General features: G+C 42.9%; 1 protein-coding gene across 1 annotated transcript in view; it reads right to left on the bottom strand.

The window, feature by feature from the left end:
- SLC38A1 (solute carrier family 38 member 1) overlaps positions 1–16907 on the bottom strand; it is a 60644-nt gene that overhangs the window by 41305 nt on the left and 2432 nt on the right. The window contains exons 2-3 of the mRNA XM_015238050.3: positions 7577–7691; positions 3757–3974 (exon numbers count right to left, since the gene is read on the bottom strand). Of these exons, the coding sequence (XP_015093536.1) occupies positions 3757–3878 (122 nt within the window). The 5' untranslated portion in view covers positions 3879–3974; positions 7577–7691. The remainder of the gene's footprint in view (positions 1–3756; positions 3975–7576; positions 7692–16907) is intronic.

The raw sequence follows: 16907 nt of genomic DNA, 5'->3' as shown, positions 1-16907 counted from the left end.
ACAGTTCAACAGCCTTAAGGTGACAACAACCAGCAATCATCCAAAACCGGAAACAGTCCAATCAGTCCTTGGGGTGGAGGAAGAAGAAGTGTCTGCCAAGAAAGAGGGCTGCACTTCCGTTGTGACAGATTGTCTTCATACTAAAAGGTTTTCTAGTGCCAGACACTGTGCCAAGTATTCTACATGGGTTTTCTCATCTATTTTCCCAATAATTAGATGTGGCCGGCTCTATGATTAGCTCCATTTTAGAGACAAGTAACTTGACCAAAGTTATGTTACTCATAACTACACTGGTGAGCCAGGATTTGAGCCTAAGCTAGCTGAATGCATAGCCTGAGTCCTTAACTTATAAACAGTATTTTGTTTACTAGTCCCCAACAACCCCAGGAGGTGAGCTATTATTTTTACCCCTGTTTTGCAGGGATGGAACTGAGGCTTAAAGCACAAGATCACACAAGACGTGTGGATGGAGCCAGGATTCAATACAAGTCTAAATCCAAACCACACATATAGCTACTCTCTGTCTCTGTCTCTGTCTCTGTCTCTCTCTTTCATATAACAAAAACTTTGCAATATCTCCCCTGTACCGGGCACTATTATCACATCATTACAAGGTACGGGAGATACAAAGATGATTCAGGTGGTTCCTTCTCTCAAGAAGCTCACATCGAGAGGAAGTCTTGAGCTGGCTACTCAAAGTGTGGTCCGTGGACCAAGCTGCACAGGCATTACCTAGGAGCCTGCAAGAACTCAGTATCTCAGGACCAGTCCCAGACCTACTGAATCAGAATCTGCAGGTAACAAGGCTGCCAGGAGTTTCACACACACATTAAAATGTCAGCAGTCCTGGTCTAGTGGACATTTTGGAAGATTTTGCTGTGCCGGCTATAGATTTCCGTGACTCCAACCCCCAAATTAGGGCATGAAATAAAACAACTGAACTAGAATAAGGGCAGGAGACCCAATGCCCAAATGGTTCTACTCTGTTTTTAACTAAACTTTAAAAAAGTCATTCCTCTTGTATCCTAGTACAAGGGTTCCAGGCAAAGCTATCAGCTGGACGCCAGGTAATCAGAGGTCAACGTTTGCTTTCAATGTTTTCTCTAGCTCCCTAAAAAGAAGCACTGTTACCTAGACGTTCACTGCCTTGGGAGACGGTTCTCTTAGATTCATATCATTGAGCCTCCCTTCCTCCCACCAACGTGAAAAAGCTGCAAGAGAAGTGAGAAGTATTTGGGTGGAGCTTTGCTGAAATTACGGTGGGTTTTTTTTTTCACTGTGATTTATCTTTTTGATTTCACGCTGTAATATGTTGTTTTCAGTTTAAATTGTTCTAGAGCCAGAAATGAAGCAAGATTCATCAACCGTGTCAATGAAAGAGGGGAGATAAAATAAAGAAACAAATGCATCGCATTGCATTGGCAACAGTGGAACCAAATTCTGCGGAACAAGTGGTCAGCGCCTGCCCACGCTCGGGCCGTGCGGCTCGTGGCCTTAGTCACTGTCCATGGGGAAGTGAGCTCACTGGGCAGGTGCCCAAGTCCGGGTGGAGAAGGGGTGTCTCCAACCACTCCAAGTGGTAATCACCTCCAGAACAATATTTTTCGTAAGTAAAACTTTTAACGATGACGGTCAGATTCTAAACTGAATACTGTAAAAGACTCTCATCTTAAGGTCCTCAAGATTCACACTGCTTTAGGAATGAAACCTCATTATAAACTCGAAATGTCCTACTTGTGGAATGGTTAGAACCCCATCTGCTGTTAAGTGGAGGTCAGTGGTGACTACAGAACACTCCGGGAGCACAGAGCGTAACACAGCACTGGTGGAGCTGAACAGAGTTTAATAGGTGGTACAGACAGACTATCTCTTTCACTAATCCCTGAGCATTTTAATCAGAGGTGGCGGGACAGTGTAGAAAAGTCAGGCATTTCAGACAGATCTGTGTGTGCCCTGGAGCAAGTTGTTTTATTTCTCTGAGCCTCAGGTTTCTTACTGGTAAACTGAATTTTTAAATTTTCCTTATTTGCGAGGGGGGAGGGTATAGTTGCATGGTAGAGCACATGCTTAGCATGCATGAAGGCTTGGGTTCAATCCCAGTACGTCCATTAGATAGATAGATAATAGATAGGAAGAAAGATAGATAGGAAGAAAGATAGACAGACATTAGATAGATAAGATAGATAAATGATAGATAAATAGATAGACAAATCTAATTACCTCCCTCTGCAAAAAATTTTTTTTTTAATTTTTAAAAAATATTCCTTATTTGCAAAGAAACATTGCATGATGTTATAAGGATCCGTGGCAATACGTGTAAACACACCTGGCACTCAAGAAATGGTACTTATTATTAATAATTATGCAGAAAAGATAAAAGCAGCAAACTTGAGTCCAACAATAAGAACCATCACAACACAGTAAATACTCAGAAGATAACGAGGAAGTATCTAAGAGCATTTAAGGAAGAGAAAGAGGAGAGGCAGGGCCGACACTTCTGCGTGTGTGTCCACGGTGGCCCCTAAGTCCGACTCTGGCCTCTCCATCACACGTTGTTCCAGGATGCAGAGCTGATGACCAGAAATGATCGCTACGAAGATGCCTGGTTAGCTGTCACAATGTTTCGTCCATTTGACTGCCACCTCCCCACCCCGAACTGCTGCATGGTTGGTGTTCTAATGAATTAAGTCCCGGAGAGTCCACGCTCTCCTCCCAGCCTTTCAGGCAGCCCGAGGCTTCAAACAAACCACACCACTAACTCCCAAACTGGAGAGCTTCCTGCTAAAGGCTCCATATAAGCTGCTAAAAAATCAGAAGGTCAGAGAATGCCCCAAGTCATTAAAAAAAAAAAATAGACATTTGCCTTACTCTTTTTTTGTATAACAACTTTATTATAGTATGATTCCTGTATAGTAAACTACACATATTTCAGATATACAGTGTGATGATTTTTGATCCTACTCTTTAAAAAAATTTTTTTGATGGGGGAGGTATTTAGGTTCATTTGTTTATCTAATGGAGGTACTAGGGATTGAACCCAGGACCTTGTGCACGCTAAGCTTGCCCTCTACCACTGAGCTGTACCCTCCCACCTGGTCCTACTCTTGTAACTTAAGAAACACAGGACCCAAGGGATGGAAGGACCTGCTGGGGTCACAGCTGAGGGTGGGAGCTCCCAGGCCCGGGTTCTTCCCGCCCACCCCCCCACCTCCTCTTTCCTTTCTCTTTCATGTGCTAGTTCTCTACTCCAGTTTCTCACAGAGCCACTTGGGCTCAACCATTATTGTTATTACTTCAAATCCAAGTTACAGACGATGCTGGTAATGACGTATTTGTAGTTTTAACGTGGGAACATTGGCCAACGTGAATTGAACCATTCCTGGATTAAAATGTGGACGAGGCCAGAGGCCTGTAGTACACATTCAGATACGGCCTGCAGGGAAATGCCTCCAGTCTGTCGAATTCATAAGCACAGCGCTTTTTGAAAAGTTCGGGCTGGTTGGGGTCCAGTGTATTTATACATTTTGATTAGACTCAATTGAAAGATTTGAAAGGATGAATAAATTACTTTCCCTATTTGCTTCATCTGCTATTGCCGGCGATGCCCAACAGATGTCACATATGAAATTCAAATTACGTCTTCAAATGCAGCATAACTTTAGTAATGAATAATTCAAGAAAATAACTGAAAACCAGAATAAGATTTTAGAGGCACTTTTTTCATCGGATAGAAAGTGTTAGTGGAAAAATACTCACCTGTTTATCTGACCATTTTCTACTTCGGTGAAATCGTTGGAATCGTTGCTAATGTTGTCATCCTCAGGCACTGTCATGTTTTGCAACTCAGTTAATTCGAGTCCACTTTTGAAATGCATCATGTTTAGAAAGTACCTGGAGTCAAAAAATTAGTCCAAATTCTTCTTTTCTGAGTGGATTTACAAATGGACAGCAGCAAAAATATAAGGTCGACACCCCTAAAATGCAACACAAGCCAAAAACAGACGTGAATATCACCCCTGATTAAAAATAAACTATTTACACAGAAACAAATAATTAATCTACCACTAATGCAACTTTTACATTTTGCTACTCAGGGTATTAAAGTCATCTTTGTACATCAAGTTATAGAGGCTGTAAAATGTATGTCTTCTATAAATCTCCCTCTATTTTTAACTATAAAATGAGTCATGTTCCATACTCTTTATGCTCACACTTAAGAGGAATACCATGTCATCTGCAGGCAATACAGGCGCCCTTTTATGAAGCAGTGTGTTTAAAGGAAAGCGATTCAGTAATTTTAATGCGTCAGACCACAGGGCACACATATAGCTCAGTACAGACTGAACAGACACAAAAGCACCTCTGATTTAGCAATCTCAGTTTAATAAAAACGCAAATCCTCAATAAACGCCATCACGAGGGATCAGCGACCCAACCTGGAGGTCAAGCAGCAAAGGACAAATCTGTGTTTTGAAATTTAGCAAAGAGTTTCTCCATCAACTGCAAGAGATTAAATCAATCTCTTCAATGAAATCACTCCATGTCAGGGAATTAGGGAATTAAAAACTCATACTCAGGGGATTTAGGTTAATCCACCTGAAACTGTATTTCCTCCTAGAAATGAAAGACTTGTAGAGTTCACATTTTCCCCCACATGGATGGCTGTGATTTCAATTCCTGAGGGGTCATCAATAGTACGTAAGGGGGAAAAAGAATTTCAGACACACAGCATCACGAATCAAAAAGCAGGTGGCTGCAGTGGTGTGATATTGTGATTTTTTATAAAAATATATCTGTCTGATCTCCATCCCCATTTCCAGCTCACAGTTCCCCAAATCCTTGGAATTTCCTAAGTGTTGAGAGTAATAAATGTCTTTTGTCATGTTAATGAGGCAACTTTGGGAAAGCACCTAAGGATGGGGGCTGGTTGCCAATGGAGCCAACCTTGTGATTTGAGGGTTGGAACTTCCAGCCCCACCCCTTGACCTCCGGGGAGAGAAGAGGCTAGAGGCAGACTCAATCACTAATGGCCAATGAGTTAATCAATCATGTAATAAGGCCTCCATAAAAACCAGAAAAAGGAGGAGGTTCAAAGAGCACCCACACTGGGGACTAGAACTCTTCCACACGCCACCGGCTGGGCCCCCAGCTCCACAAGGACAGACGCTTTTGGTTCCCTCCCTTGCCCCATGTATCTCTAAGTTCTGGCCAATTAACTGAACCCAAGGACGCAGTCATGGAAACCTCTGATTTAGAGCCAGTGGGCCAGGAGCACAGCCAACAACCTGGGCTTGTGACTGACTGTTGTCTGAAGTGGAGGGTGGTCTTGTGGGATGGAGCCCTGAACTGGGGCATCGCATCCTCTCTCCCAGTACATAGTGTCAGAATGGAGTTAACATTGTTGGTGTAGGGAAACCTAGACACACACACACACACACACATTGGGATTGGGTCCAGGAGGTAAATGCAACCTCGAAAGCAAGGTCTATAAAGCTATGGGAAACTCACTGGGACAATTTCAGAGAGACGATGGGGACCGTGAAATGAAGTGGAATTTTTGAGATTTATTTGAATGAGATTTTTTCAAATGAATGAGATTTTATTGGTTGTTTTTACCTCCAATAGTAAACCCCCTTGAGTGACGTTTTGATATCTTGTCTGATCCTGAATTCCACAAGATGACTGTAACATGTTGAGTTAAAACTCCAATCTGCCCATCCGAGCATCCTAAGCAGCATTGTGCTAGTTGATAATATTTTTAGGACCCCTAGAAAGCACCCCCGAATGATGTTTTTTCAAGAATTTTCTTCTCTTCCCCACAGTTGGGCCCCACATTATTTCTTTTCATTCACACAGTCTCCTATCTGGAATGAAACGTTCCTAGTTCCGGAATCCTTTACAACTTCCACAAGGTACATACCGTCTAGGGCCTCAGGTTCCAGGAGCCTCACCCTTCCTGCAGGGCAGGGCCTCTCCTGGAAAGCAGGAAGCCAGGCGTGGAGACTTGAGATCCTTGAACTCCTGGTCTAAGGCCAACCTGGCAGCTCGGGGCGGAGTCTTGCAGCCCGGGTGGTAGTGCTGGAGCCCAGGCCATGATTAATTGGCTTGAGTGCCTTCACACGGCAGCAGTGAATACGGCCTGTCTTTACTTTGTGAAAGTTGAAGTGCACTAGCAGGGTAAAGCCCGCTCTCACCCGTTGGCCCGCTTTGATGAAAGCTGCACAGATGGCCCGGACTGGGGAACTCCTAGGAGCCTTGCCCGCCTCGCTCTCGTCTGGTCGAGGCCCTCGGAGGCTACTGGATGGATACGGCAGGGCTGCTAGAAAGTTGATACAATGGATGGTGTTTCCAATCTGGGTGAAGGAGTCCTTCTCTCTCCACAAACTGGTAGGAAATCGGGCACCGGACAAAAAACTTCCGAGGAGGGGAAAGGTTGACTAACAACAGACCTGGAGTCTACAGTTTGAATTGAAACTTTCCTATCAACATAGGGGTGTGTATACAAATATATACTATATAAAAATATATACTGTATCATAAAAAATATACAATATGTATACATATACTATAAAGTATAATATATAGTATACATAAATACTATGTATATATTAAAGCAATGGGCAAACAAAGCAAAAAAAAAAAAACCTAAAAAAAAAAAATAGAGGAAGTTCTGGCCACTAAAACTATGTCAGTATTAGGCAAATGTCAGCACTAAGTTAATCACATAGGCTACACTTTTTTCCTTTGGCTTAGAGAGAAATTTATTTTTCAGTTCCAGAGGCTAGAAGTCCCAGCTCAAGGTGTTGGCAAGTTTTATTTCTCCTGCGGCCTCCCTCCTTGGCTCGCAGACAGCTGTTTTCTTGCTGTGTCTTCATATGGTCTCCCCTCTGTGTGTTGTCTGTGTGCTAATCTCCTCTTTTTTTTTTTTAGAATAAATTTTTATTGTTGCAAAATAACCTATCTGAAATCTAACTTGTTCTTGAAGAGGAAAACTGGAAAATGGGGAAGATGAACAAAGTGAGTGACACCTGTCACCCAGGTTAAGGCCACACTTAGAAAATACCATCCATTCAATTTATCAGGTATTTATTGAGTGCCCGGTGATGAAGAGATTTTAAAAGTTCGAAAAGGTCAAATTCTGGGATCTGAGGTAGCTTCAGAGAAAAGTCACAATTGGATTGGCTCTTGAAAAAGAAAAAGAAAAATTTTCTGGTTCTACAGCTAATATATGCCTGTTGTAGATGCTTTAGAAGAGAACTTGTAAATGAAACTGTGGCACCTAAAGTGGGCCACTGCTGGATTTTGATGTGTTTCCTCCTTTTTTCCCTGTTTTTTCTCCTTTTCTTTTCTTTCTTCCTCTCTAGCTCTCTCTCCTCTTCTCTCTTTTCCATTTAACACTGAAATTTTAGATTGTTTTTAACCCACTTTTCTTCATGTAACATCACATTGTAAGCATTTTGAAGAAGTGTTTTTTAAATATATTAGCTCCTTATTAATAAATAATATATGTTTTTATAGAAAAATTAGAAAACACAAGTTTGCAAATGAAGACAGAAACAAATTTTGAAAAAGTCACCTGTTATCTCAGCAAGCAGAGATGACCACTGCGTATATATCAAAGTATGACCTTCCAGGGTTTTTCTATGCACATAGATGTAGCGCCTGGCACACAGTAGTCACTAAATAAATATCTGTTAAAGGAAAAGAATGAGTAGAAATTTTAAAAAGTCTTCATTTACAAAAATGGAAACCATACCATAGTTTTTAAAACGTTTTCACTTAACAAGTATTTTCCGATCCTGAGCTAGGTCCGTAAACGTGGGTTTACACCATTACTGCAAATGCTTCTTTAACTGACTAACTGGGCTGTAAACTGACATCCAACCTGTTACTGCTGGACAGTCCCACGGCCTGGTGAACAGGAGACTGACAGGTGGACACGGGCCTGAGCTGAGACTTCTCAATGAAGGAGAACATGGCCAAGGGCAAAGAGACAGGGAGTGCAGGTTGAGTTCAAGAAACAGAAGAATTATAGTTTCACTGAAAGACAGAAGCAATTATCACACTACACAATTAAATTAAAAGGCCAAATGAAGATGGTGTGAAGATCCAGATGTTAACCCAACCACAATTACTATCTCTCAACATTTATAATAGGTTACAAATTACACTTTACTTGACATGGAACATTTCTGATCCCTTACTGCAATCTTAAGTACTCTTAAGAGGCATTATCATCTTGGTATGCTTATTGGTACATTTTACTAACAGTACCAATGTGAAACACACACATTTCTTCTCTACTCTTCATGGTGTTACGCATCAAAGGAGAGGATACACAGAGAAACCTGTCCGCTCTTACATCGCTCAAAGCCTATGTAAGCAAGTAAGACCATCTCATACAAAGTGACGGTATATCATGAAACATTTGCATCATAGAGACCATAGAGACCAAACTACGCAGCAGAACAAAGAATAAGTCCAGAAAGATTTCAGAGATATACATACATGCATATGTACATACGGAAAGGAAGGGAGGGAGGGAGAGAGGAAAATGGAGCCTGGAGAAATCAGGTAAGGTTTTACAAAGAGTTCAGACTTGAACTATGTCTAAAAATAGGCAGGATTTAGACTGGGGGTAGGGAAGGCATTCCTTGCACTGGGAACAACAGAGGCAAAGACCTGAAGGATAATGGGCACAGAACACCCACTCGGATGAACGCAGCTAGAGCAGAGGGAGCAAGATGCATGCTCCTGAGTAGTAGGAGGTTATACAGGTTTGGTAAAAGTTGATCTAAAAACTGTAGCAAGAAAACCAAACCAAAGAATATACCACAATTTAAACATTGTCCAAAATTACTTTTGGGGATAAATAAGCAAAAACACCATTTTAATTGCTAATATACTTTGTGATAGGTGGGCCCGCTTGGTATTTGTTCCCACCACTTTCCCATCCAGTTCTGTAGAGGATGGAAAGTTGAAAAGTCCATTTCCCACATTCTTAGAACCCCGTACCTAGGGTTCTGGACAGGACTTAGATTCCACCAATCAGAGAGCAAAGTGGTGGGGGCCAGGCATCCATTTTGCTGGTACCATTCCAGTAGGTGCAGCAGATATCACTGGAGCCAACCACTGTGGCTGTGAATCCCTGATGGTCAGATTGGCCTAAGTGATGTGTTCCTGGAGCACGCAGTTCAAACAATGAGAAACCATCTTCCTGGCTTCCTGGTGAAGGCACAGGAAGACGAGTGGTGATGTTCTGGTCATTATTCCCAGAGGTCCAGCCTAAAGCCTGCTCTGCTATCTTTTCTAACAATTTTACAGGCTTTGATTCCCTGTATTAAATTCCTTTTGCTTAACATACATAGAAACATTTCTGTTATATGCAACCAAACTCTTGACTGATAGTCTTAATTTTATTTTTTCCTCCCTTAAAACATTTTTATTGTGAGAACTTTTTAAAAAACAAATTCCTTAGTCTCTCTTTTGTTTTTGTTTTGTTTTGGGGGGGTGGTAAGTAATTAGATTTTAAAAAAAAATTTAATGGAGATTCTGGGGATTGAACCCAGGACCTTGTGCATGCTAAGCACACACTCTACCACTGAGCTATACCCTCCCCCTCGAGAACTTTTAAACATATATAAAAGCGGGCAGAATAGAACAGTGAACCCCCATGTACCAATGTATCAGCAATTATCATTTCAGGCCAGTCTTGTTGAAGTGTCACCCCCACCATCACACAGAATTATTTTAAAGCAGATCGCAGATATCCTATCATCTGTAAATATTCCAGCACATAGCTCTAAATGGCGAGAACCATGTCACTATCACACCTGAAATATAACGAGGATTCTTTAATGACACTAAATATCGAGGCATGTGTACTTGATTTTAAAACTGTTATGAATCACATTGGCTTTTCATTCTGAAGAGTAAGATCATACTTCTCCTGGCTCAGGTCCTGGGAATCAATTACAGTGGCCAGTGGTCCTGAGAACGTGTTAAGCGGGAGGCCAGTGATGGTCCTGTCCATCCTGCCACCTCTTCCCACAACGGCCTGAGCCTATTTTTACACGCGTGGGGTCCTTGGATCACGGGGCTCTCAGATGCTAATAATATGGATCTATGAGCTGCTGTTCCTTATTTCAAAAGGCCTCAAACAGGCTAAACAGGTCAGCTAAAATGTCAGGAGTCCTTGCTTTTGGGTAGATTGCATTAATCTGCTGTGATCATCCTAGATTCTGACGGGTAATGTTATGAATCTTTGAATAACAAAAATGGGAAGTGAATTAATATATTAAAGCCGTAGTCAAAACTCACTACACAGTATCCTCAAGGTCCGGATGTTGCTTTGCATATAAATTATACTTCAATTAATATAAAAGCTTGAAGTTGATACTATCGTTGAAAATCTGGGGTCCCTGGTGGGTGGAGAAGGGCCTTGGTAGCGAAAGGCTGGGAAACAGTAAACAGTCTCAGAAGAAAAGGTGTTTTCTCTCTTCTTACTCAAGACTCCCGGCTTAACTGGAGCTTGCGGTCTCAGCTCTGCTAGGACCTGGCCTCCCACTTTCTCTTTGTCGGCTTCTCTGACGTCTGTCAATCACACTCTGCTCAGTATCTGGAAAGTAACCCTGCACCACCACCCGCCTCCTCTCTCTTCCCTCAACAGTCTGAACGGCTTGCCGCTGTCCTCATCACTCCCCTGAATCCAGGCTCCACTGGCAAACTCTGGCTCCACCCTCAGGAGCCGAGTTGGCCCCAGGCAAGACAGTTAACCACCCTTTGCCTCAGTTTCCTCATCTGTAAAATGGAAATAAAGTAATACCGACCTCACACAGCCGTTGTAAAGATCCCACAATTGGGCCCGTGGGTGGCGCTTGTTCTGGCAAGCGATGGTGCCTATCGCTGCTAACATCGTTACCACTTCCTAATCAAGGCAAGTGGCCTTTCCTCAGGCCTCATCCCTTCATGTCCTTCCGCAGGAAGGGGCACTGTTTCCTGACCTCCGCCACCGCGCCCCTCCCCGCATCCTCCTGGGCGGGGGCTGCTCCTCCGCCCCCTCCCACCCTCAGGGCAGCCCTGTGGCCCCCTCGGTCCCCTCCGCACACTCCACGTGCTTTTTCCTCTTTAAGTTTCCAGCCTGAAGTGTCAGGCTTCGTCCCACACGGGCATCTTTCAGATCTTTTTTCCCCCAGGCCTTTTCGTTTTGTAAAACTAGAATTCCTCTGCATTTTGAAATCGGATCCGCCTCAGAAATGCAACATGATAAAGATCCCATCACTTAACACGCACACGTTTCTTCATCTGTAAACCGAGGAGGCTGGAGGGAAGAGACGACCTGTCAGGTCCCGTCCCGCTCAGAAAAAAGTCCACAGATGCTCTTGGGACCCCGGCTGCCCCCGGACCTCTCCACGTGGGTGTCTGCCGAGACTTCAGACTCCAGGCGCCCAACTGAACGCGTCACCCGACCTCGCACATCAGCTTTGCTATTTCTGTTCACGACCATGTTCGTACCCCTGTCACTCAGACGCAGAACCCGAGTATCTAATCGGCCCCTATCAACTTTCATCGCCGCCCTTTCTTCCTCTCCCTCCAACCGGCTCCACAATCCGAACCGGGCCAGTCTTTCCCCCAGTCTGCCTACTGAGCCCTACCCTCTCCCATCCACAGAGGCAGATTCTTCCTGAAAACCCCTGTCTTGCACACTCCTCTTCCCCCCACCCTACCCCAGGTGCCAGTCATAACTGTTCCTAATGTCCACAGGGCGCAGTCCAATCCCTGGAACCTCAAACTCAAAGCCCAGATGGCTCAAAACACTCTCTTAAGACTTCTCTCCCGTGATGCTCCTTCTGAACCTCCCATTCCTGCCATGGGTCTACCCTTGGGCAGTTTTCTTCTTTGCTCCCACGTCCCCTTGGCCCTGAGCATGCTTCCCACCCCCGCCCCTTCCCATCACGCCCACGCCTACTTTAGTACCACATTGCTTTCAAATCCCAGCTTGCTGGCTTTCGTGCCTTTATAAATTTTTTAAAATTTCAAGCCAGCCTTCTCTGTGAGGTCTTTCTCCAATGACCAACCCATGACTGATTATTTATTTGTGATGAATTCTCACAGCACTTTTGCATAGATTACTCACTGGCTTACAACAAGGGTTCTTATACATTTTAACCATCTTTTTATGGAATTATCCCCCCCTCCCTAATTACATTTTCAACCTCTTGAGGACAGGGACCACTTAGCTCCCAAGCACATGATGGTAAATACGTTAATAATAACAATGATGACTAAATTTAAAAAGCAAGCTATGACTATCTGTCTACAGACAATAGAGCAGCAATCCTCAGAAACACAATTTCTCAGGAAATCAAGACAAAAATGGGAAGTTAGCGCATGCACAGCCCTATCGCACAGTTTTCATTAAATCTGCCACTTAATTTCTTCTACATTTGATCTGGGCATGTGTGAATTGTGTGAAAATACATTTAAAACTGTAAAGTACTAGGTACATGGAAAGTATTTATCATTCACATCCTGGCCACTCTGTCTGGAATGTTTGAGAATGCTTGGCATAACTTCTACAAGTCCAGAAAGGGTTGTACAAAGCAGTGGTTCTCAACTGGGGACCATTTTGGCCCCTGCCCTCAGGGGACATTTGACAATGCCCAGGGACATTTTTAGTTATCACAGGTGAGAGGGTGCGGCAGGCTTCAAGTGGAGAGAGATCAGAGATGCTGCTAAACACAATTCGATGCACAGGACAGCTGTTCACAACATAGCGTTATCTGACCCCAAATGCCAGGACCCGAGGGTGGGAAGCCCGGTGTTAAAGGAAGCTGACCGGGAGATAAGGACTGACCATTTCTGCGTGGGGTACAGAGATGAGCTGCTCACTTCCTTGGACAGGTTGCCCCCTGCATCCTATCTTGTTCGCAAAATCCCAACACCTGCTGCTACCGCCCCACAACTCCTCCTTTCACATTCCCAGACCATCTTTTAACTGTCTGTTATCAACATGCCCCAGCATATGGTATCCAGGAGTTAACCTATCCACATCTGTTTTGAAACTATTCTGATTTCTCAAAAACAGAAAATACTATGAAGTTAATTAACCTGTAACTCTGGATATAGGAGGATGGACTGTATATTACCTTTTAAAAACTGAAGTTTAATTTAATTAAAACAGTTAGTGTCTTTGAGCAGTGTGAATACCACAAAATTTAAAATCTCATCAACTTAAAATTCATAGATTTAAATAATTATGTACAGTTTAAAAACAGCCTGGAATATTATAGCTTTTAAGAAATTATTTTTCTTACACATGTATATTTTTGCTCTACTGATGTCTCTGATTAAGGATTGCTATTGAACTAAAAACAATGAATGGGAATTTCTTTTTTTTTAAAGCCTCATATAAGTTACGACAGCTAACTCCCAGCAAAATATTCTAGGAAAAGCAGAAATAATGAGAACTTTAAAGCACCACCAAGCAGTGCATGGTAAGAGAACTGTTTATAAAAAGAAATATTTAAAAATATGCCTTCATTTGAAAAGAGAAACCATAATAAAACACACTATAACTTAATACTAAATGATGTTCTTCTCTTTGGACCTCTGTCTTCTCACCTCTAAATAAGAAGGTCAGATTAACTGATGCATGCTCAAAGATCCCTTCCAGTTTTAAAATTCTCGGAATTTATGATTCTGTAGACTGTTTCTTAATGGCTCACTTTCAGAGATAAGAAGATGAGCTTGTGGACAAGTCTTTTGAGTAGGTTAACAGACTAATAGTCCTCAGTTCTGACTACACATAAGAATAACCTCCAGAGATTTAAAAAAATAGCAGTGATAACCTGCCCCGATTCCAACACACAGCAGTTTCTGGTTTTATTGGTCTAGGATGAACTCTAAGCATGTATATTTTAAGTGCTCTGCAAGGGACTTTAATGTACTGCCAACATCAAGATCTACAGATTACACTAAGGGTGAAAAAAACAAAACAAAACCCAATACAGCCACAGCCCAAGTAGGTAAGATAAATGAGCAAAGCAGATTCAGCACAAGGAACTGGAGAACACGTGTCTCATCTATTTCGGTAGGAATAAGACGGATCTCCCCCCCCCCCAAGAAATGCCAGAAATCCAGATTTTAAAGTGAAATTCTGATATTTAACTGTTGACAACCAATTCCAAACAGTTTTAAAAGAAAGCGTAGATCACGCAAAATTGACGCACACAGGCTTCATTTGGTTCTACAGCCACCAGTTTGTAACCTAAACCAAACCAGTTCAATAAATCCAACACAACTCTTCCCTCTGTGCTGTCCTGCCTCTGTCCCAGTCAGAGCCTTCTCCTCCCAGACTCTGGGCCATAACCTCTCCCTTTCCTTTCCATTGTCTCTTTCTTTTCCAATCTTCATCACTCCTAACAGACGGAAACTGAGATCCACACATTAAATCTTTCTGTGGCCCAGGCTGTATCCCTGGACAGGCTTATACGCTGGGGAAAATACAGGTTATAAATTGTAACCTGAAGCTGCAGCTCCATGATGTCAACAACTGGTTGGTTTAGTCGAATTGGGGAGGAAAAATCAGCCAAGCTCATAATTTCGTATTACCCAGACTTGACCAAGCAACACATGGGAGCCGTCATTTAATTTCTGCTTCTGTTTTGCTTGCTTTTCAAAATCCACTGCATGTTAGAATTATCTCTGGTGTTATTTAAAAAAAAAAAAATTCCCAACTAAATCTGCATCTCTGGAAATGGAGTCCGGGCACTGGCAACTTTTAAAAGACCCCTGGTGAGTCAATGTGACGCCCAAGTTGAGAATCACTAATCATGATCCATCTCCTAAACCTGCAGATTAGCAGTGTGTGTATCTCTGGCTGATTACCACCTTGAAGAGTTCTTTTAACTTGTTCAAGGATGTGCTCAGCTCTGTTCTCATTGTATCTTCATGACTCTGTGGGTGAGGCAGCTCGGACACTATTATTAGCATTGGACAGGTGAGACAGTGAGGCATAAATAAATGTCAACTGAGTTGCCCAAGTGGACCCGGCTAGTTATTGGCAAAGACGCACTGTCACTTCATCAAGAGTTCCTTGATTGCAAGCCGCATGCTTGCAAAGTTTCCCCAAACTATGGTGCTTCCCAGGACTGAATTCCTTTAAGCTTAGTACGTAACCCTAACATGCAGGTGGTCGGTAGAAAACTGATGAATCAAAATGTTACCAAAATAACAATTCTTTTTAACATATATGTATTTTAACAATGTTCTTAAAAGACTCAATTCTAGGGTCAGTGTTCTGGGGTGTCTTTCTCTGAAGTCTACAATGCTATTTGGAATATGCTTATTCCCCTTACCTCCAGATCACCTTTCAAAGATTCTCCCAGAGACTGAAAATATTCAAGTAGTTTCCATTAAGATATTTTTTCAGAAAAGTTTTCTTAAATGATTAAATATTCACTAAATATTAGAGGTAAGAGGAACTTTGCTGGTCATTTTTTCCCCCATTCCCTCTGACAGATGAGAAGCTGAGGTCCCTTTTCATCTGATATGTATGGAGCGCTGACACTGTGCATCCACTACCTTCATTAAACCTTCAGGATAACTCCATAAGATGGGACCTGCTACCATCACCACCACCATCATCATCTCATGATTTCCGTCTAACAAGTGGACAAAAACTGAGGCTCAGACACAACTTGCCCAAGGTATGGTACTTACATCTGACTCAAAGCCCATGTCCTTAGCCCCTACCTTCCATCACCTGGACTGACAATAGTGCAGAAAGTGAAAGATAAACAAATCTTTATGAAAATGCTAAGAGATGATCAGTGAACACTTCTTTGAAGAGGTAAAAAAGTGGCATTTGAGCTAAGCCTTCACAAATATATAGCATTTCAGTAGGCATTCTAGTCTGGAATCAACATCAAGATTGAGACAGAAAAGTGATAGGGCGAAGTGGGAGAAGGAGGTGGAAAGAAGTGAGGACAGATTGTGGAGGGTCCTGGGAGCCTGGCTAAGGAATTTAGACTTTAACTCAGGCAATTGGAACCCACTGATGACTTTTAGAAGCAAGTTTACTTTAAAATGCAAACTGAGTTTTAGAAATAGAGACCTCATGGAAGTGTTGAGATTGAATTAGGGGAGCAGAGCTCGGTCTAGTGGAGACCAACTGGAAGCCCATTACACCTCCTAGCCAGCAACTTCACTCTTCACTATGCACTGTGCTTGCATCTGCTCCCCTGAGGGCGCCTCCAGGTCTGTTTCATGGATCTTGCATCCCACAGACTGCTGCAACTGCCCTGTCTAGGTCAGGTGACAGAAACCTGAACCTGGGCAGTGGGGATGGAGATGAGAAGACAGGTCTGTGGGGCATTTGCACGGGCCTGGTAACAGCGCAGAAGTGGAGTTGGTAGGGGGCGGGGAATAGCTCAGTGGTAGAGCGCAAGCTTAGCATGCAAGAGGTCCTGGGTTCAATCCTCAGCACCTCTGTTAAAAAAAAGAAAAAGTGGAGAGGAGGTAAGAGAGAAAGAGAAGCAGAGCAGAAAAAGACCCTGACGTTTCAACTTAGAAGAAGGGGACAAATAATGAGACATAGAAAGACAGGGATGGTCAACAGTAGCATAAAGAGGTGAACAAGACATTTTGGCCAAGATCTCAATCCGACAGGGAGCTACCTTGTGCTGGGCATTAGGAGAACAACAATGAGGAAGACTGGTTTTTGCCCTCTAGTTATGACCCAGAGGGAGGAAAAGACATAACTAGCAAGAACCAGGTGCCTGGTCTCCTAGTCTCAGGACCAGTGTTCCCTCCCCCCTCACACAGGCCCTCCTAGAGGGGCATCTTTCTAAGCATCCTCCCGCATCACATGATCCTATTTTATTTCTTCACTGCAGGAACAAATC

The sequence above is a fragment of the Vicugna pacos genome, chromosome 12 (genome assembly GCF_048564905.1).
Source record: "Vicugna pacos chromosome 12, VicPac4, whole genome shotgun sequence".
In the NCBI taxonomy this organism is placed as follows: Eukaryota; Metazoa; Chordata; class Mammalia; order Artiodactyla; family Camelidae; genus Vicugna; species Vicugna pacos.
Note: the sequence above shows the minus strand (reverse complement) of the source record. Positions and strands in the feature narration are given on the sequence as shown.